Source organism: Leptonychotes weddellii, chromosome 14 (assembly GCF_054177405.1).
Source record: "Leptonychotes weddellii isolate Sample4059 chromosome 14, ASM5417740v2, whole genome shotgun sequence".
In the NCBI taxonomy this organism is placed as follows: domain Eukaryota; kingdom Metazoa; phylum Chordata; class Mammalia; order Carnivora; family Phocidae; genus Leptonychotes; species Leptonychotes weddellii.
The window spans coordinates 46,677,221-46,697,506 of NC_138382.1; the positions used below are offsets into that span (position 1 = coordinate 46,677,221).

General features: G+C 41.1%; 1 protein-coding gene across 5 annotated transcripts in view; it reads left to right on the top strand.

Annotated features, from left to right (window-relative positions):
• NFX1 (nuclear transcription factor, X-box binding 1) overlaps nucleotides 1–20,286 on the top strand; it is a 74,328-nt gene that overhangs the window by 46,519 nt on the left and 7,523 nt on the right. For 3 of the 5 annotated variants that reach the window (XM_081803079.1, XM_081803080.1, XM_081803077.1), the window contains exons 12-19: nucleotides 895–977; nucleotides 1,880–1,988; nucleotides 5,882–6,001; nucleotides 8,929–9,008; nucleotides 12,367–12,597; nucleotides 13,456–13,529; nucleotides 14,799–14,900; nucleotides 15,428–15,469. In XM_081803079.1, the coding sequence (XP_081659205.1) occupies nucleotides 895–977; nucleotides 1,880–1,988; nucleotides 5,882–6,001; nucleotides 8,929–9,008; nucleotides 12,367–12,597; nucleotides 13,456–13,529; nucleotides 14,799–14,900; nucleotides 15,428–15,469 (841 nt within the window). The remainder of the gene's footprint in view (nucleotides 1–894; nucleotides 978–1,879; nucleotides 1,989–5,881; nucleotides 6,002–8,928; nucleotides 9,009–12,366; nucleotides 12,598–13,455; nucleotides 13,530–14,798; nucleotides 14,901–15,427; nucleotides 15,470–20,286) is intronic. The other 2 variants (XM_081803081.1, XM_081803078.1) reach the window with 1 other exon arrangement.

The following is a 20,286-nucleotide window of genomic DNA, read 5'->3' on the forward strand; positions in this document are numbered from 1 at the left end:
GCCACCCAGGCGCCCGTCTTTTCACTTTCTTAATGGTGTTCTTGGTGCACAAAATCTTTTAATTTTGATCAAGCCCAATTTCTGTTTTTTCTTTTGTTGATTGTGCTTTTGGTGTCCTAACCACTTTTTTTTTTAGCCACTTTTAAAACTATATATGTAGGAATGATTTCTTTTCTTTCTTTCTTTTTTTTTTTTTTTTTTTAAAGATTTTATTTATTTGACAGAGAGAGAGGGAGAGCACAAGTAGGCAGAGAGGCAGGCAGAGGGTGAGGGAGAAGCAGACTCCCCGCTGAGCGGGGAACCCAATGCGGGGCTCGATCCCAGGACCCTGGGATCATGACCTGAGCCGAAGGCAGACGCTTAACGACTGAGCCACCCAGGCGCCCCTCTTTTTTTTTTTTTTTTAAAGATTTTATTTATCTTTAAAAGAGAGAGGGAACACAAGCAAGGGGGACTGGGAAAGGGAGAAGCAGGCTTCCCGCCGAGCAGGGAGCCCGATGTGGGGCTCGATCCCAGGACCCTGAGATCATGACCTGAGCCGAAGGCAATTGCTTAACAAACTGAGCCACCCAGGCACCCCAGGAATGATTTCTTAAGATAGAATTACCACTGAAATTTTTGATAGATACATATGTATATCAAAAATTTATACTCCTATCCACTGAGTGTGCCTTGTTCTCTCTACACCTTCACCCATACTAAATATTAATCAGTCTCCCATTGTCTTTTTTTGACAATCTGACAAATGAAAAATATCTTTTTATATTTATTTTCACCATAACTAACTTAATTATCTTATTACATTTGTATTTCTTCAGCTTGTAGTCACTCAAATATTTGTTGAATGAATGTTCATATCCTTTGCCCTTTTTTTTTCTTTTTAATTGGCCACAGCAGATGCTACATTTATGTGTGATAAGCGGTGTAACAAGAAACGGTTGTGTGGACGGCATAAATGTAATGAGATATGCTGTGTGGTAAGTGGACCTATCATTAGGTACAGTCAGATATCTAGAAGCCTCAGCCATCTGGAATGTAGCCCAGATTTAGAAATCACTGGGAGGGACCCCTGACCAGCAGTGAGAGAGCTGCCCAGAGAGACAGGCCTTTTTAGGCCCTAGCCAGGTCAGCCTGTGGCAATATGGAGGAAGAGAAAGAAGAAAGAAGGCCTCAGGCTCCAGAGCCCAAGATCACCAGATGAGCAGATAGTCCTCTGCAGGAGATTATGTGCTGTCCTAACACACAGACTGGGCTGGTCTTAGGACTTCAGGGTTTGGGTTTCACATACAATGTGGATCAGGTCAGTAGGCAAAATGAGTAGGGCATTTTTGAAAGGAGCAATTTTCAGTTATCTGAAATAATTCACTTATATGGAACTAAATAAAGGAAGCACTCCCTGGCAGCACTGTATTACCATGTTGTGCGTGTGTGTCTTATGTATAAACAAGATAACACAGTGCCAATACCAAAGTAGTGCATGTATACACACCTATATACGTATATTATACATAATTGTTATTTCTAAAGTTTACATATTGATAAGATAAAGAGTGATAAAATTGGACAACGTACCAAGACTTTTAAATCAGTATTCGAAAGCTTAAAGACTTCCTCTTATTATTGAAAATTTCAAACATATACAAAAACAGAGAGATTAGTATGAGTCTTAAATACCCAACACCCAACTTCAGTAGTGATCAGTTCATGACTAATCTTATTTCATCCACATCCACACCTACTCCCTCTAATTATTTTGAAGCTAATCCCAGACATCATTTCATCCATAAATGTGGAGAGCTTCTCTTTTATTACTCTTCTTGTTGTTTGTGGAAAATATAAATGGAGATAATTTTACAAACAAATACGAATCTCTTTGTAGGATAAAGAGCACAAGTGTCCTTTGATTTGTGGGAGGAAACTCCGTTGTGGCCTTCATAGATGTGAAGAACCTTGTCACCGTGGGAACTGCCAGTCCTGCTGGCAAGCCAGTGAGTGTCTTCACTGTATGCTTTAAGTTTTCTAGAAATTCAGGCATAATATATTTTGAGGGATTGATTTACTTAATTTGGTATGGGTTACTGAACTAAGCCTAAATATTTCAGATATGTTGAGACGTTAAAAAAAAGTTATTCTGGTGCTGTGTCATCTTCCCAGAATGTATAAAACCTGGGATGTAAGCAAGAATGCTAAGATGAGATCTGGCTCATTACTGGATTACTCTTAAATATCATTAACAGATTCTGTCCTCAACGGTCTTCTTTCTCTATATTAGCAGCTGTTTAGAAACTGGGTTTTAGGACGCATTTACATTCTTAAAAATTATCAAGGACCCTCAAAGAGCTCTTTTTATGTCATTTATATCTGTTTACCCTAGTAGAAATTAAAACATTTTTTTAAAGAATTTTTTTTTTTTAAAGATTTTATTTATTTATTCAACAGAGAGAGAGAGACAGCGAGAGAGGGAACACAAGCAGGGGGAGTGGGAGAGGGAGAAGCAGGCTTCCCGCCAAGCAGGGAGCCCGATGCGGGGCTCGATCCCAGGACCCTGGGATCATGACCTGAGCCGAAGGCAGACGCTTAATGACTGAGCCACCCAGGTGCCCCCATTTTTTTTAAAGATTTTATTTATTTATACTGCTTCTCCCTCTCCTTCTGCCCCTGCCCCACTCATGCTGTCTCTTTCTCTCAAATAAATAAAATCTTTTAAGAAGGTAATATACTCATTGCATATTAATATAAATGACTTCTTTTTAAGGATTTTGTTTATTTGAGGGGTGCCTGGGTGGCTCAGTCGTTAAGCGTCTGCCTTCGGCTCAGGTCATGATCCCAGGGTCCTATGATCAAGCCCCTTACCGGGCTCCCTGCTCAGCCCTTTTTTTTTTTTTTAAGATTTTATTTATTTATTTATTTATTTGACAGAGACACAGCGAGAGAGGGAACACAAGCAGGGGGAGTGGGAGAGGGAGAAGCAGGCTTCCCGCTGCACAGGGAGCCTGATGTGGGGCTCGATCCCAGGACCCTGGGATCATGACCTGAGTCGAAGGCAGACGCTTAATGACTGAACCACCCAGGCGCCCCAAATAAATAAATAAAATCTTTAAAAAAAAAGGATTTTATTTATTTGAGAGAGAGAGAGAGAGAGAGAGCATGAGTCGTGGGGGAGGGGCAGAGGGAGACACAGACTCCCCACTGAGTAGGGAGCCCAATGTGGGGCTCAGTCCCAGGACCCTGGGATCATGAGCTGAAGGCAGATGCTTAACCAACTGAGACACGCAGGTGTCCTTAAATGACATATTTTTAAAACTATTTTTTTAACTAGAAGAGTAGATGGGTTCTCATATCTGCTTCTACATTAATCTGTTGCAGTATAGAGTTGAAGAAAATGAAAAAAATCTGGCCTTACATAGATATATAGTTGAAAAAGAGAGTATAATCGTGGATATTATTTTTTTGAAATTATACCAAAACTCAACCTCATTTCAGAAGGGACTTGAGTCCGGGGTTTTGTTTTTGTTCTCTGTCACATTAAAATTCATTGGTTTTTCTTATATTTTGAATGGATCTTTTACCCATGCATGATTTTATAGCATCGCACATTGATCATTTGGAAATGAATTATTCACTGTGCTGTGCAGATTTTTGAAATGGTGAAAAATTTTGTTATAATATTAAAAATTTACATTCATTAATATAACTACCAATCTCATCAGAAAAGTCTTGGGAAAAGTATTAGGAAGTTGTCGAGCTCATAGTGGTAAATACATATTTTCCAAAATTCTGTTTTCACTTAAAGGCTTGAAAGTTGGTTTTCCTGAATTGATAGGCTCACTTTGGTAATTTTTGATAAAATGTATGCCAGATACCCGAGTCTAAATAACCATAGCTTGTCAGTCATTCTTTCAAGTAAAAATGGTATTCTAGCTCACAACTCCCAACAAGTGCAGTTCTTTAAAACAACCTATATTTTAGTGTGCAGCGAAAGTGCTTTATGCAGATTTCCCACTTTGTTTCACAGATTATGAATTTGTATTTAAGAAGACATGTATTTAAGAACTAAATTGTCTTTCTTTTTACTGCTTCATCAAGGACTTTCTTAAGTGAAACGAGCATTTTTTATTTATTCTAAGTGCTTGGCAGTGAGAAATACCATGATTACATTTTGGTACTACTGCCTTGATCTGTGCTAAAGCCCTGGCAGTTTTACTAACCATTGCTTTTGTACCATCAGTGTAAATGTCAACATAGTGAAAACAAAAATAATATCTTAGTCTTATGAAAATAATTTTGGCCCTATGGACTCCCTGAAAGGATCTCAGGGACCCTTAGGCATCCACAGAGCACACTTTGAGAACTGCTGTATTAAAAGATTGGCTTAGATCAAGATTTCCCAAAATGTCTTTTGCTAGAATGCTAGGCCTACTTCATTTCAAAAAAAGAGTTGAGTCCGTGCTTTGATATAAATCACACATATGGGGGCACCTGGGTGGCTCAGTCGGTTGAGGGTCTGCTTTCGGCTCAGGTCATGATCTCAGGGTCCTGGGATCGAGCCCCGTTTTGGACACCCTGCTCAGTGGAGAATCTGCTTGCTTCTCCCTCTGCTCCTCCCCCCTGCTCATTCTCTCTCTTTCTCTCTCTCAAATAAATAATCTTTTAAAAATAAATAAATCACATACATGGATTCCATGAAAACAACTTATATAGCCCCTTTCCCTTTATCTAGCTATTTCTCATAATAAGCTTTTTGAATGGATAGACCAAAGTTTGGTATCACCACCTCACCAATAGAAAGCTGAGAAAAATTAAGTTACCAGCCCATAATTACTTAGCGAGTAAGTAGTAAGTCCAGGACTCGAAGCCTAAGTCTCCTGACTGTATTTATAGGGCTCTTTCTGCCACATTGTGTAGCCTCTGAAGGGTTTGGTGGAAAGAGTACTGACTGGAGAAGAGCAGTGGGTGGAAGACTCTTGAGAGCCCTGGGCTTCCTAATTCTTAGTGACTTGGTTGAGATCAACAGCCAAAGGCCTGGCCTCTACCAAGAGTCAGAATTGGAGAACTGTTTCCCCTTGGGATTTAGGAGTTAGGAGAGCTCTTGAGGTGGGCTGCTTGTTGGAGCTGTCCAGTGTGAGTCATCATTTTGATTTAGCTTGGGAACTGTGCGTAATGAACTTGGATGCAGCTCTGTGCTTCGTTTCAACTTCATATTTCTAGTGTGATAGGTGTTGATTATACCTGTAAGAATTTCGGGGTGGGGGGCGCCTGGGTGGCTCAGTTGGTTAAGCCTCTGCCTTCAGCTCAGGTCGTGATCTTGTGGTCCTGGGATCAAACCCCACATCAGCCTCCCTGCTTAGCAGGGAGCCTGCTTCTTCCTCTCCCTCTGCTCCTCCCCACTGCTCGTGCACACGCACTCTCTCTCTCTCAAATAAATAAAATCTTTAAAAAAAAGAATTTTTTTGAATGGCTTCAGTGGCTCTCTGAAGTTTATATTCAAATATATACTTTAGTATGTTTGTTAATTATCTGTGGCTTTCATAATCTCTATCCTTTTCCCTAACCAAAGGAGTTTGGGGAAAAAAGCTATATCTTTAGTGGAAGTCTCCTCTTCTCAAAAGAGATGGTCTGTAGATCTGTTGTCTATAAAATACATGTAAAAGTGTCCTGGGTTGCTCATGGACTTAGAGTTTGTTGCAAATAACATACCTGTCTGCTCCTTTGCCACCAGCTCAACTTTAATAAAATAAAAACCTTTTGTGAAAAAAGCAGTCCCCTAAAAGAAAAAAAAATGCAAGCCAAAAAAAGTGTGTGTGGTCTGTGTCTGTGTAAATATGTGTGTGCACATTCCAAACTCAGAAAGATTGTTTTATTTCACCTGCCTCCCCATCAGGTTTTGATGAACTAACCTGCCACTGTGGTGCGTCAGTGATCTACCCGCCAGTTCCCTGTGGTACAAGACCCCCTGAGTGTACCCAGACCTGTGCCAGAGTCCATGAATGTGACCATCCAGGTGGGTCCCACCTCCTTACTCCGCACCTCACAGCTTGCTTACACTGTGTCATTTTGGATGTTGCATGACAGTCTTCAGTGCTCTGAGGTCGTGTTGTGATGGCCACCTCTTGTTCCCTGTTCTCGGGTTGCTTCTGTGAAGGTGGGTCTGTGATCTGGGCCACAGCTGGGAATCACAGTGCTCTCCATCTCTGAACTCTGTGGATGTCACACACACCCAAAAGGCTGGGAAAACCTCCAGCTGGTCTTACCTTTCAGGGACTTTTCTTCTTTTCTTGTTGCCTCCAATTTGGATGTATATTTCAAGGTTGAGCATCTCTTTGCAAAATTGAAAGTCACTTGTTTTTGGTGGTTGCTGTTGTTATGGAAGTAATGTATGTTTATTGTATAAAAAGAAAGAGAGTGAGGTAAAATAAGTAAAGTCAAAAGATTGGATTTAAATCATCTATTATGCCAGCTTTTAGGAATTACACATTAGTATGTATTTTTCAGGGCTTTTTTTCTATGGGCAAAAATATATATTTGCGTTTTTTTCCTTTGCGTAAAATAAAAGTGGGATCCTACTGATTTTATTTTAATTATTTTCTTCTCTTATTATTGTATTTTGAATCTCTCTTCTTATGAATGAATATTTTTCTACAATATAGATTTTTTAAAGATTTATTTGAGGGCGCCTGGGTGGCTCAGTTGGTTAAGCGACTGCCTTCGGCTCAGGTCATGATCCTGGAGTCCCTGGATCGAGTCCCGCATCGGGCTCCCTGCTCGGCAGGGAGTCTGCTTCTCCCTCTCCCACTCCCCATTTGTGTTCCCTCTCTCTCTGTGTCTTCCTCTGTCAAATAAATAAAATCTTTAAAAAAAAAAAGATTTATTAGAGAGCGCACAAGTAGGAAGGGCAGAGGGAGAGGGAGAGAGAATCTCAAGCACACTCCCTGCTGAGTGCAGAGCCCAATGTGGAGTTCAGTCTCACAACCCTGAGATCACGACCTGAGCCGAAACCAAGAGTTGATGCTCAACCAAATGTGCCCACGTGCCCCTCTCCAGTATAGATTTTTTTTTTTTTAAAGATTTTTATTTATTTATTTGACAGAGAAAGACACAGCGAGAGAGGGAACACAAACGGGGAGTGGGAGAGGGAGAAGCAGACTCCCTGCTGAGCAGGGAGCCCGATGCGGGACTCGATCCCGGGACTCCAGGATCATGACCTGAGCCGAAGGCAGTCACTTAACCAACTGAGCCACCCAGGCGCCCTCCAGTATAGATTTTTAATAATTAATGGAGTGTGCTTTACATGAATGGGCCATAACTTAGTCTCATGTTGCTGGACAATTAAGTTGTTTCCAATTCTTCTCTCATAAACTGCTGTAGACACCAGACCAGTAGCTACTTAACATCACCTATTTTCTGTTACTGGCTTTCCTCTGGGACCATATTGGGCTCATCATTTCATTTTACCAAGTCCCAGAGGCAAACCTGAAATAACTCAAGTCACCAGATTTGGCACTTACACTTAATCTGGCCATATGAATCAGACTGACAAATAGACAACCAGTTCTCAAATTTTTAAGTTAATAGAGTAAAACAGAATTAAGTAAATTCCTAATGAAATAAAAGGTCTCTCCTTTTCTGGGGACCTTAGGATGGCCCTTGCCACTTAGTCTGCAAGCCCCTACTTCAGTGTTCACACCAGCATGAAGTAAGTGCCCAAGCCAATACTCATCCACTTCCTGCTTTACACTCACTTGCAGATGATACAGATGAAGTCCACATCCTTGTGGTTAATGTCCATAGTGAGAACTTAACCATTTATGAGGTGTTTTAGCCTGCTTTTGTTAAGCATTCATTTAACTTCTTTGAGTGTTAGTTGTATATCCAGCATGGTATCAGACACACAGGTTCAGAGGAAGAAAAAAGTAGCCCATGATCTAGAGATTCTTATGTTCTTCCCAAGAGGAAGAGGGTAGTTATGTGCACATGACACAGCCATTACATGAAAATAGGCCAGATAACATGGTAGCAAACCATCTGCAAAAGACCTCAGACATGAGGGAGTGTAAGAGAGCTCAAGGTCGGGTATGGTCAGCCAAGGAAGGCTTTGTTGTAGATGAGTTTGGATGAACTGTCTCTTACAGACAGCAAGGAAATTCAAAGGTATCACGGGAGCATGTCAGATGGAATGAGTAGCAAAGATAGCTAAGCAAAAGTGAGCAGTTGCCATGTAAGGTAGGGCCAAAAGAATGATTGAGTAGAATGGACAGACCAGGGGCTGTGCCGTAGAAAATGAGTGGAAAAACTGCCTCCCTCTCTGCTTCTCTGTGCATGTGTCTGTCCTGCCTCAGTGGGGTTTCTTTTTCTCACTCATGCTCATCCTTCAACACTTTAATAGAAAGCCACCTACTTTTTGCTTTCCTATTTTCCATTTTAAAAAGTACTCCCAGGGTCGCCTGGGTGGTTCAGTCGATTAAGCGTTTGCCTTCGTCTCAGGTCATGATCCCAGGGTCCTGGGATCGAGCCCCACGTGAGGCTCCCTGCTAGCAGTGAGCCTGCTTCTTCTTCCGCCCCTCCCCCTCTGCTCTTGTGCTGTCTCTGTCCCTCAAATAAATAAATAAAATCTTTAAAAAAATAAAAAGAACTCCCAGCTTCTAAACTTAAAAGTTCCATGTTATATACCATTATAACATGTGTAATAGTTTATGTGGCTTTATTATTTTTTTAAAGATTTATTTATTTATTTGAGAGAGAGAGCACGAGCAGCGGGGAGGAGCAGACTCCTCACTGAGCAGGGAGCCTGACGTGGGGCTTGATCTCACGACTCTGAGATCATGACCTGAGCCGAAGTCAGATGCTTAACCGACTGGTGCCCCAGTTTATGTGGCTTTATTTAAACATTATTCCTAAACATAATTCCTAATTTCCTTTCTCTTTTAACAGTGTATCATTCTTGTCATAGTGAAGAGAAGTGTCCCCCCTGTACTTTCCTAACTCAGAAATGGTGCATGGGAAAACACGAGGTAAGTTTTCTCTCTCAAGTGTTTATTGTTCCAGCTAGAGATTTATGATTAAATTACTTTTAGAATTGTTAGTCTCTTTGTTTCTGAAAGTAAAAATATACTCCAAGAAGCGGAGGTTTGCTATTGCCACTTTTTTCTTTCTTTTTTTTTTTTTAATTAAGATATAATTTGCATAAGGGGCGCCTGGGTGGCTCAGTCGTTAAGCGTCTGCCTTCGGCTCAGGTCATGTTCCCAGGGTCCTGGGATCGAGCCCCGCATCGGGCTCCCTGCTCGGCGGGAAGCCTGCTTCTCCCTCTCCCACTCCCCCTGCTTGTGTTCCCTCTCTGGCTATCTCTCTCTCTGTCAAATAAATAAATAAAATCTTTAAAAAAAAAAAAAAGATATAATTTGCATAAAATAAAATTTACCCATCACCATGCTGTGGCTAAATACTGATAGAAGAATCCAGGGCACCTGGGTGGCTCAGTCGGTTGAGCTTCCGACTCTTGATTTCAGTTCAGGTCATGATCCTCAGGGTCATGAGAATCCCGCGCTCAGCAGGGAGTCTCCCTCTCTGTCTCTCTCCCTCTCCCTCCCCCTCTCCCATTACCCCTCCCCTCGCTCGTGTGCTCTCTCTCTCTCTCTAAAATAAATCTAAAAGGGCGCCTGGGTGGCTCAGTTGGTTAAGCGACTGCCTTCGGCTCAGGTCATGATCCTGGAGTCCTGGGATCGAGTCCCGCATCGGGCTCCCTGCTCAGCGGGGAGTCTGCTTCTCCCTCTGACCCTCCTCCGTCTCATGCTCTATCTCATTCTCTCTCTCAAATAAATAAATAAAATCTTTTAAAAAATAAATAAATAAAAATAAAATAAAATAAAATAAATCTAAAAAAATAAAATAAGATTTACCCTTTTAAGTGTACAGGTCCTTGAATTTTTTTTTTTTTTTTAAAGATTTTATTTTTTTATTTATTTGACAGAGAGAGACACAGCGAGAGAGGGAACACAAGTAGGGGGAGTGGGAGAGGGAGAAGCAGGCTTCCCGCAGAGCAGGGAGCTCGATGCGGGGCTCGATCCCAGGACCCTGGGATCATGACCTGAGCCGAAGGCAGACGCTTAACCGACTGAGCCACCCAGGCGCCCCTGGGTCCTTGAATTTTGACAAAAACATTCATACAGTCATGTAATCACCACCACAGTCAAGATGCAGAATAGTTCATTCACCCCCAAATATTCCTTCATGTCTGTATAATTTTCACCCCCTATCTCCTGGCCCTGGCAGCCAGTGATCTATTGTCTATCCCAGTAGTTTTGCCTTTTCCGGAATGTCACATAAATGAAATCATACAATGGGTAGTATTTTGAGCCTCTTTTGCTATCATTTTTACTCTGGTTGCAATCAAGTGAAAGTCAGTTGGCTTGAGAACATGAGCTGTGTTCAGAGACAACTTTTAGGTTAACCAGCATGGGAGAGGTTGCTAGCCTGGGTAAAGGTGTTACAGTGAGAGCATCCCAAGAGTGGAGGTGGTCTCTCCACCAGCTGCCACTGTTCCTTCCTCTATGCCCTGTGCAGCTTCCTGTCCTGGCCACTGGATCAAAACACCTTCCTCCAGGCTCATCTACGCCTCCGCAGTGCCACTACTATGAAGGACTTTCATCCTCATTCTCAACTTGTAAGCTTATTTGGCACCATTGACTATAGACCCTTGGAAGCACTTTCAAAAAATTCTTAATTTAAAAAATGCATATTCATTGTAGACAATTAAGAATATACAATTCTGCAATCCAGAAAGAAATAGTCTTAACATTCTTGTGCATAGATTATCAGGCATGTGTGATACATACTTTCTCATACTCTATTAAGATCGTACTATTTTTATGGGACACCTGGGTGGCTCACTCGATTGAGTATCCAGCTCTTGATCTCAGCTCAGGTCTTGATCTCAGGGATGTGAGTTCAAGCCCTGTGCCCACCGTGGAGCCTACTTAAAAAAAAAAAAAAAAAGTTGATACTATTTTGTAACTTTCTTCTTACTTCATAACATGTTAGCCAGCATTTTTGGAAACTCTTGACATCTATGACAACATGCTTTCAGTATCTTTATCTTGATCGACATATTTTCTCCCCTTATTTCCTGTGAGTGGTTCTCAAGTCATAGTCCTTATAAATCTCACTTCCTCTGAGAGTAACCATTCTAAGACATTCAGGTATTATCTTTGTGTTGATGGCTTATTTGGACTTCATGCGACAAATACTGATTGCATACCTGCTGTGTGCTAGGTATAACAGGCCTGGTTCGAGTGATTCAGAAGAGAATAAGACAGGTGTGACTGCTCCCCTCGTGGAGCCTTCACTCTGAGGCAGGAGACAGGCATGTAAACAGTCAATTACAAGTGCAGTGGCAGGGGAAGTCCAAAGTACTGAGCGGGATCGAAGGAGCCCACACCCAGGGAAGGTGTTTGTAGAGGAAGTGACCTCCTAAAGGATAATGAAAAGGTAGACAAGTAATGAGGGGAGGGGACAACAGAGGATATAGCGTGTGCAAAAATTATCTCTGGACTCTGGCAGGAGTGTAAATTTTTAGTGATTGGGAACTACATTCTACCAAAATACTTCTAAAGTGATTCTAAAGCAATTAGAAGCATGTACGTCTTAGACTTTGGAAGCCTCTTCAAGAGTAAAAGTTATGTGTCACTAGAATCAAAGTATATTCCTCATTTTGAGGGTTCTTGGAAGAATTTGAGTGAATACATAAGAGTAACCTTTCGTCCCACAGAAGTAAAATTCCAGCATCTTTTTCCTGGAGTAAGGAATCTTGGAAGAAGGTGATTTAAAAAATGAGTTTGGGGTTTCATGGCCTGTTGCCCCTTAATATTTTAAATGACAAAGCTGCTTAAAGCTATGAAGACCATGAGTCAGGAGATGTGAGGAGAGTTGATTATTTATGTAAAACGGCCCTGCCAGCAGTCTTGAAACCATGGGTCAAGGGTGTCCCCAACCCTCAGGGTTCATGTGTCAACTCAGTGCCCTAGCTGTTTGCAGAACGGAGGGGGGAAGATCATCTGATCCTCTCAGTTGGTCATAGCATTTTCAAATACTCCCTAGTTATCTGGTTTCATGTACTTGTTACCCACCCTGGGAAGTGTGGGTCTTAAGTCACACTTGGTTGCTAGCACAAATTCTTTTGGATCATAACAAGTATTATTAAATAAGGTTCAGATTTGTTTATTTTCAAGTTAACCTTTCAGATTTTAAAGATCAGCCTAATTTTTTTCAGATAAGAGTAACTTTTTGAAAATTCAGAAATGTTTAAATACGAAATTAAAACTCATCCCAAATCCCACACGGAGATAAGAATCTAGCTACTTCTGTCTCTCCTAGTTACGGAGCAACATCCCCTGTCACCTGGCTGATATCTCTTGCGGATTACCCTGCAGTGCCACGCTACCGTGTGGGATGCACAAGTGTCAGAGACTCTGTCACAAAGGAGAGTGTCTTGTGGATGAGGCCTGCAAGCAGCCCTGCACCACCCCCAGAGCTGACTGTGGCCACCCGTGTATGGCCCCCTGCCACCCCAGCTCACCCTGCCCCATGACTGCTTGTAAAGCCAAGGTGCGTATTCCTGACTCCAGATAGGGCATTGACTGTGGTTCTGGGGCTACTCAGGAGTCCGGAACTGCTTGTAGAAGTGCCTGGGCACACATTCTAATCAGAAGTCATTGGTTGCAAGGAAGTGCAAGTTAAATTAGCAAGAGAAAGGTGGAGTATTACACAGATTTCTGTCTGCCCAGTTTGAAATGGCCTTTTAGTTCAGGAGGTGCCCACTGCCACCTGACAACAGTCTCTGTCTCTCTCCCTTAGAGCAGATTCTCAAGAGAGACTCCGATTGCCTGCTCCATTTATTCAACAAATATATAAGTGTTTTGTGCAGGATGTTTTGCTAGGTGCTGGGGCTATACCAGTGAGCAGGAGACACAAAGTCCTTTCAGTTAGATGGGACAGATAATACTCAGATAATGAATTATGACTGTGGTGAACAAGAAGTTACACCCTTGTAGAGGGTGCTGTGAGGGCATGTGAGTGGGCAACTTAGCCTGGTCCAAGGGATCTAAGCAAGGCCTCCCTGAGGAGATGAAAGCAGACTGATGAGGTGGACTTGATTAGGCTTTGGGTGGTCTTGGCCAGGTTCAGTGGTAAAAACTTCATTCTAGGCCTGCCCCTTCAGGTAGGGTTAAGGACAGGAGTAGTTCCCAGAAAGAGTCACTGTAGAGTGAACAGTTCTCCTAGTGTGTCCACTACCACATTGTCAGTTTGTGTGCATGCTTAGCTTCCTCCATCCTGAAGGGTAGCCACTCACTGGCTGTATTCTCTGCCATGGTTGGATTTGAGAGAGGCTTTAAAAGTGAAACCTGCCTGTTCACATGGTTTCCATGTGCTGCTAAAAGTCCCTCCATGTTAATCTTATTTCAGATAGAGCTGCAGTGTGAATGTGGACGAAGAAAAGAGATGATGATTTGCTCCGAAGCATCCAGTACTTATCAAAGGTTAGTGCTACTTAAATGTTAACAGTGGTGGATCTCAGTCTATGGAAGGTGCACATGTGTATACGTGTGTTTATTGTCAAATCCTTGCAACTTTTGTCAAGTTTGGAAAGTTTTTTCTTTTTTTTAGAAAAAGCTTGTGCAGGGGCACCTGGGTAGCTCAGTCGGTTAAGCGTTTGGTTTCAGCTCCGGTCATGATTTTGTGGTCACGGGATAGAGCCCTGAGTCAGGCTGTGCACTCAGTGTGGAGTCTGCTTCAGATTCCCTCTCCCTCCTGCTTGTGCGCTTGCTCTCTCTCTCTCAGATGAATAAATAGATATTTTTAAAAAAAGAAAAGAGTGTGCACAAGCTGGGGGTGGTGGGAGGGGTGGAGGGAGAGAAAATCTTAAGCATACTCCCCTGCTGAGCGTGGAGCCCGACGCAGGGCTCAATCCCATGACCCTGAGATCATGCGACCTGAGCCAAAATCAAGAATCAGACTTAACCGACTGAGCCACCCAGGTGCCCCCTGGAAAGTTTTTTTAAAATAAGATTTCCTAAAAAAAACAAAAAATAAATAAATAAATTTTCCAGAATCTAGTTTTTCTGATTCAAAGAAAAAGTACTGCTTTGTGTCCCTTTCCTTCCCTAACTTTCATTTGTAAAATAACCTTTTTATTTTTCCTCCTCTTTCTTTCTCTCTCTCCTTTCTGGTCTTATGACACCAAGGGATCAGAAGGGATGATGTCCTGAAGTTGCATGAATTGCTTTAACGTCCCACCACTTGTGGTGGCACAACCAGGGCCAAGTCCTGTGCTCCTCCTCTGTAGTGGGGGTTTCTGACTGTTCTCTGAATTGTTTTTGCGGCCTCCTGAAATCCTGGGACTGGGTAGCCAGAAAGGGATCTCAGTAAGGAGAAGCTGTTAGGGATGGATGGTTGTGTTGGTCTCTGATTACATGCAGAGATGTGTCATGGAGATACAGTTTTTGGAGTACGAAGACATCAGAGTGGCTTTGACATCAGTGGGTTTGACTGTTTACTGAATGCCAGGCATAGGCCTGGATATTTAAGGGGGATTGAATAGACTATCTCATTGCTTCTACTGGAGCTGCTTAGAATCTATTTGAGGATATATGACATAAACGTATGGGTAGTTCATAGTAGGTGGGTTTCTGAGGCCCACAATTGTCCAGTGGTAGGTTCAGTTTGAAAGAAGTTTTCTGTATACCTAGTATTAGGACATTCTTAGGAAACTTCAATGCCTTTTCTTCCCTTTCTTTTTTATACTTCAGAATAGCTGCTATTTCCATAGCCTCTAAAATAACAGACATGCAGCTTGGAGATTCAGTGGAAATCAGCAAATTAATTACTAAGAAGGAAATTCACCAAGCCAGGTAATTTTTAAAATGTATGTCTTCTGTTAGAATTAATTTCCAGAGGGCAGGAACCATTCATTTGTCTCAATCTCCCAGAGCAAAGCCTTGCACACACAGTAGATGTTCCAACAGACATTTGATGTTAAGAGACTACCCTCACTCCAATCCCACGAATCTTACTCAGGATATAGCTATGACCAGAGGAGACTTTTCCAGGCCTCTCTTCAGACAGTAGCCAGAGGGAGCAGAGACCTAGGTGTGTCCAGCCCAACCCACAAAGAACCATCTGTGTCAAGAGAGGGGGGTGGGGCTGTCAGAAGGTCATTAGGACATTGGGACATTGGGGACACTTTGAGGCCCTTCTGAGGACTCCTAGATTTGATTCCCATAACCCAGAGACCCACCCACCTGTCCTTGAGAGGGACCTCATGCAACCCTGTTTTGGCCAGAGTCTGCTCTGTTTCCAGGTTGACAAAGAACTTATTGCTGGGTAGGAGCCATGAAAATCTGTGCCCTGACTTTATCTTTTTCATTTGTTTCTCAAGGCTGGAGTGTGATGAGGAGTGTTTAGCCTTGGAAAGGAAAAAGTAAGTCATTTCAACTGCTTTTTATCTACTTGTTCTTGAGCTCTGTGAAATTAATAGGAGGGAGCAACCTTTCAAGCATTCATTCAGCACCTGCTCTGAGTCTTTTGCTGCTATTGGAGATCAAGAGAAATTCGATCATCAGGAATTGAAATATCTAAGGATAAACCACTTAGGTGATTTCAGCATATTTCTGAAACATGAGCTTGTTGGTTTGGGGCATGGTATAACATTACATGTCACAGCATACTTATTCACTGACTGGCAGACTTCCTGATTCCAATGGAGATAAGAAGCTAAAAATTTTTTTAATGACCTTTATGTTGAAGTATAACGTACATATAGAAAGTTCAGAAGTGTACAGAAATCATCACAAAGTAAATACAGTGGTGTAATCAGCACCCAGGTCAAGAAATAGAAAATTTCCAGAACACTTTCGTACACAGGTAAAATGTATCTTTTGTATAAAGATAAAATGTCTATCCTGACTTCTAACACTTTAGATTAGTGTTGTCTGTTTTGAACTTTATATAAATGATGAAATCTTATAGTTGGTATTATTTTTGTCTGGCTTCTTTAATTACATTTGTGATATTCCTCTTGTTGCATGTAGCAATACTTTGTTCATTTGCATTCCTCCATGATATTTTACTATGTTAAGATATTATAATTTATTTATCATTCTACCATTAATAGGTATGTGTGTGGTTATCAGTATTGGGCTATTACAAATAATGCTCTGTTAAGAACATCCGTATATTCCCTTTGCTGTATATACATACTCATTTCTGTTAGTTACAAACTTAGGAGTAGAATTACCGATTAATAGGGTATTCATATGTTCAGCTTTAGTCAGCTCTATGCAGTGGTATCCAAAATGGTTGTATCATATTATACTCCCACCAGCAGGGTAATAGTTTCCATTGCTCTACACTTATATTAGCTCTTAGAATTGTTGGTCTTTTAAATTTTAATCTATTGTGAATGTATATCTGGATGTCATTGAACTTTTAGTTTATATATCCCTGATGACTAGTGAGGTTGAATACTTTTTTATATGTTTATTGGCAATTTGGATATCCCTTTTTGTGAAGTGCGTGTTCAACTTTTTTGCTTATTTTGTAATTGTGTTGTCTTTTTTATATTGATTAGTAGGAGTTTTTTATATATTTTGGACATGAATCCTTTGTTGGTTTTATATATTGTATTTTCCTGTACTTCGTGCTTTCAGTTTTCACTCTCTTAATGGTATCTTTTGATAAGCAGAAGTTTCTAATTTTAATGTAGTCCAGTTTATCAATCTTTTCCTTAGTGACTAATGTTTTTTATGTCCTGTTTAAGGAGTATTTGTCTATCCTGAGGTCATGATTATACTCTTATTGTCTAGAAGCTGTATCGTTTTACCTGTCATGTTTAGATCTACAGTTGACTGGACTGATTTTTTTTTTAAGATTTATTTATTTATTTGACAGAGAGAGCACAAGAAGGTAGAGCAGCAGGCAGAGGGACAGAGGGAGAAGCAGACTCCCTGCTGAGCAGGGAGCCCAACATGGGGCTCGATCCCCGGACCCTGGGATCATGACCTGAGCCAAAGGCAGACGCTTAACCGACTGAGCCACCCAGGCGCCCCTGGACTGATTTTTTTGAGCATAGTTTAAGGAGAGTTCACAGTTCAGTTTTTTTCCATGTGAATATCCATGTGGCCAGTACTGTTACCAAGATGTTCTTTTCCCAGTCTTTCCAGTGCCATTTGTCTTAAATCAAGTATTCATATTATGTGTGAATCTATTGCTGAGTTCCTTCTCTTCCATCACACTAGTGTCACACTCTCTTAATTGTGGTATCTTTATAACAATAAAGGTGTTTTGTTTTGTTTTTTTAAGATTTTATTTATTTCTTTGACAGAGAGAGAGCGAGAGAGGGAACCACAAGCAGGGGGAGTGGGAGAAGGAGAAGCAGGCTTCCCGCTGAGCAGGGAGCCCAATGTGTGGCTTGATCCCAGGACCCTAGCATCATGACCTAACCCGAAGGCAGACACTTAACGGCTGAGCCACCCAGGTGCCCCACAGTAAAGGTCCTAATATCTGATAGTATATCTCTTCAAGCATGGTTCTTCAAGATTAACTTGGCTATTCTTGGGCATTTGCATTTCATTTAAACTTTATAGAGTGAGCTTATCAATATCTGCCAAAAAACCTACTAAGATTTTTACTGAATTGGTATTTAATTTATAGATCAGTTGGGGGAGATTTGACGTTTTTATATTAAGTCTCTTAATCCATGAGCAAAGTATATCCTTCCATTTATTCCTGTCTTCTTTGATTTCTCTCAGTAATACTTTATAGTTTTCTGTGTACAGATTTTGCACATCTTTCAGTAGACTTGTTCCTTGCTTTTGGTGTTTTTTGACACCTTTTTAAATGGTAATTTTTCTTGTATCACTTTTTTTTTTTTTTTTTTTTTTGCTCTACCCCTTCTCCTCTCCCTTCCTCTATCACTTTTAAATTTTAATTTTCTAAAAAAAAATAATTTTCTAATTGCCTATTGCTGGTGTACAGAAATAGAATTGATATTTGTTGACCTGTATTCACTTGCTAAATTCACTTACTGTTTCATGCCCTCTTCCAATTATAGTAGTTTTATTTCTTTACAGTTCTTAACTTTTTCTTTTTCTTGCCTTATTGCACTGGCTAGAGCCTCCAGTACAGTGTTGAATAGAAGGTGGTAATAATAGACATTCCTGACATCAGGCAGCTTTGAATATCTCACCACTAAATATGATGTTTTCTGTTAGTTATTTGAGGATACTCTTTATTAGATTAAGGGGCATTTATTCAGTGACCAGCAGACTTCCTGGTTCTAACAGAGATTGATAAAAAGGTATAGCCCTCTAAATGTTAACAATTGGAGAATTTCGGTGAACTGGTGTATACAGACAGTCCCCAACTTACAGTGTGATTAACTTACAATTTTTCAAATTCACAATGGTACAAAAGCAGTACACATTTAGTAGAAACCATACCTCAAATTTTGATCTTCTCTCAGGCTAGCAATATTCAGTATAATGATCTCTTATGATACTGGGCAGCGACAGCAAACTGCAGCTCCCAGTCAGCCATGCAATCACAAGGGTAAACAACCCATACACTTAGAACCATTCTGTACCCATACAGCCATTCTGTTTTTCACTTTCAGTACACTGTTCAGTAAATTACATGAGATGTTCAACACTTAATTATAAAATAGACTTTGTGGAGTGCCTGGGTGGCTCAGTCGGTTGAGTGTCCAACTCTTGGTTTCAGCTCAGGTCATGATCTCAGGGTCATGGGGTCGAGCCTCATGTCAGGCTCTGCACTCAGTGAGGAATCTGCTTGAGATTCTCTCCCTCTCCCTCTACCCCTTCCCCCAATCTTGCGTGTGCGTGCATGCACACACACACTCTCTCAAATAAATAAATAAAATCTTAAAAAATAAAATGGGCTTTATATAAGATGATTTTACCCAACTGTAACCTAAGGTAAGTGTTCTGAGCACATTTAAGGTAGGTTAAATGTATTAAATGCATTTTTTACTTACAATATTTTGAATTTACAGTGGTTTTATCATTATAAAATGATACTTTGTCACTTTGAAAATTTCTCAAGTTAAATAGCTAGACAAATGCAGCCAAAGTATAGTCCTATTTTATCTTGAAATTTGATTTTCCACTATTATTAACAGTACCTCTTTAAGTGGCTAAATGTGTAGGAGGTATATAATAAATAATAGCACTGCCCAAATTTCCCTTGGTAACTCTATAATAACTGCTGTTCAAAACTCTTGACCTTTAAGAACCATCAGTCACAATGTTCTCAGCTGCAAAATGTGAACTGAGTTATGAGTATTCAGAAATGCTGTAGTGAATACACAGAAGGCCTCTAAAGCATGGAAATGCACCTTTGTGTAGTTGAGAGACAGTATTATATAGTAGACTAGAGTCAGTTTGCCTGGATTTGAATCCTGCCTTCACAAATCACTTAGCTATGTGACCTTCGGTAAGTCATGTATTCTTTTAAAGCTTTAATTTTCTTAAAATCTGTGGAAACAGTGACAATATGTACCTCCCACAGTTGTTGTGAGGATTCAAATAGTTATTAGTTATCCTCAGTAAATTTAGTTATTGATTCGAACTGGCTCTCTTGGGGCGCCTGGGTGGCTCAGTCAGTTAAGCCTCTGCTTTCAGCTCAGGTCATGATCCCAGGGTCCTGGGATCAAGCCCTACATCGGGCTCCCTGCTTGGCAGGGAGCCTGCCTCTCCCCGACTTGTGCTCTCTCTCTCTCTCAAATAAATAAAATCTTAAGAAGAAGAAGAACTAACTGGCTCTCTGTTTTTGAAGGCCTTTTGAATTTCTCTTCCATCTTAGAGTGATAACCTATGATGGTCCTCACTATATAGAGATTCTTTCTTAAATACCCACTGACCTAGGGGGGAAAAAATGCCAATTTAAAAAAGAAAATATGAGGGGCGCCTGGGTGGCTCAGTCCTTAAGCGTCTGCCTTCGGCTCGGGTCGTGATCCCGGGGTCCTGGGATTGAGCCCCGCATCGGGCTCCCTGCTCGGCGGGAAACCTGCTTCTCCCTCTCCTGCTCCCCCTGCTTGTGTTCCCTCTCTCGCTGTGTCTCTCTCTGTCAAATAAATAAATAAAATCTTTAAAAAAAAAAGAAAATATGAGGTGCCCAACTGGCTCAATCAGTAGAGCATGCAACTCTTGATCTCAGCGTTGTGAGTTCGAGCCCCATGTTAGGTGTAGAGATTATTTCTTTCTTTTTTTTTTTTTTTTT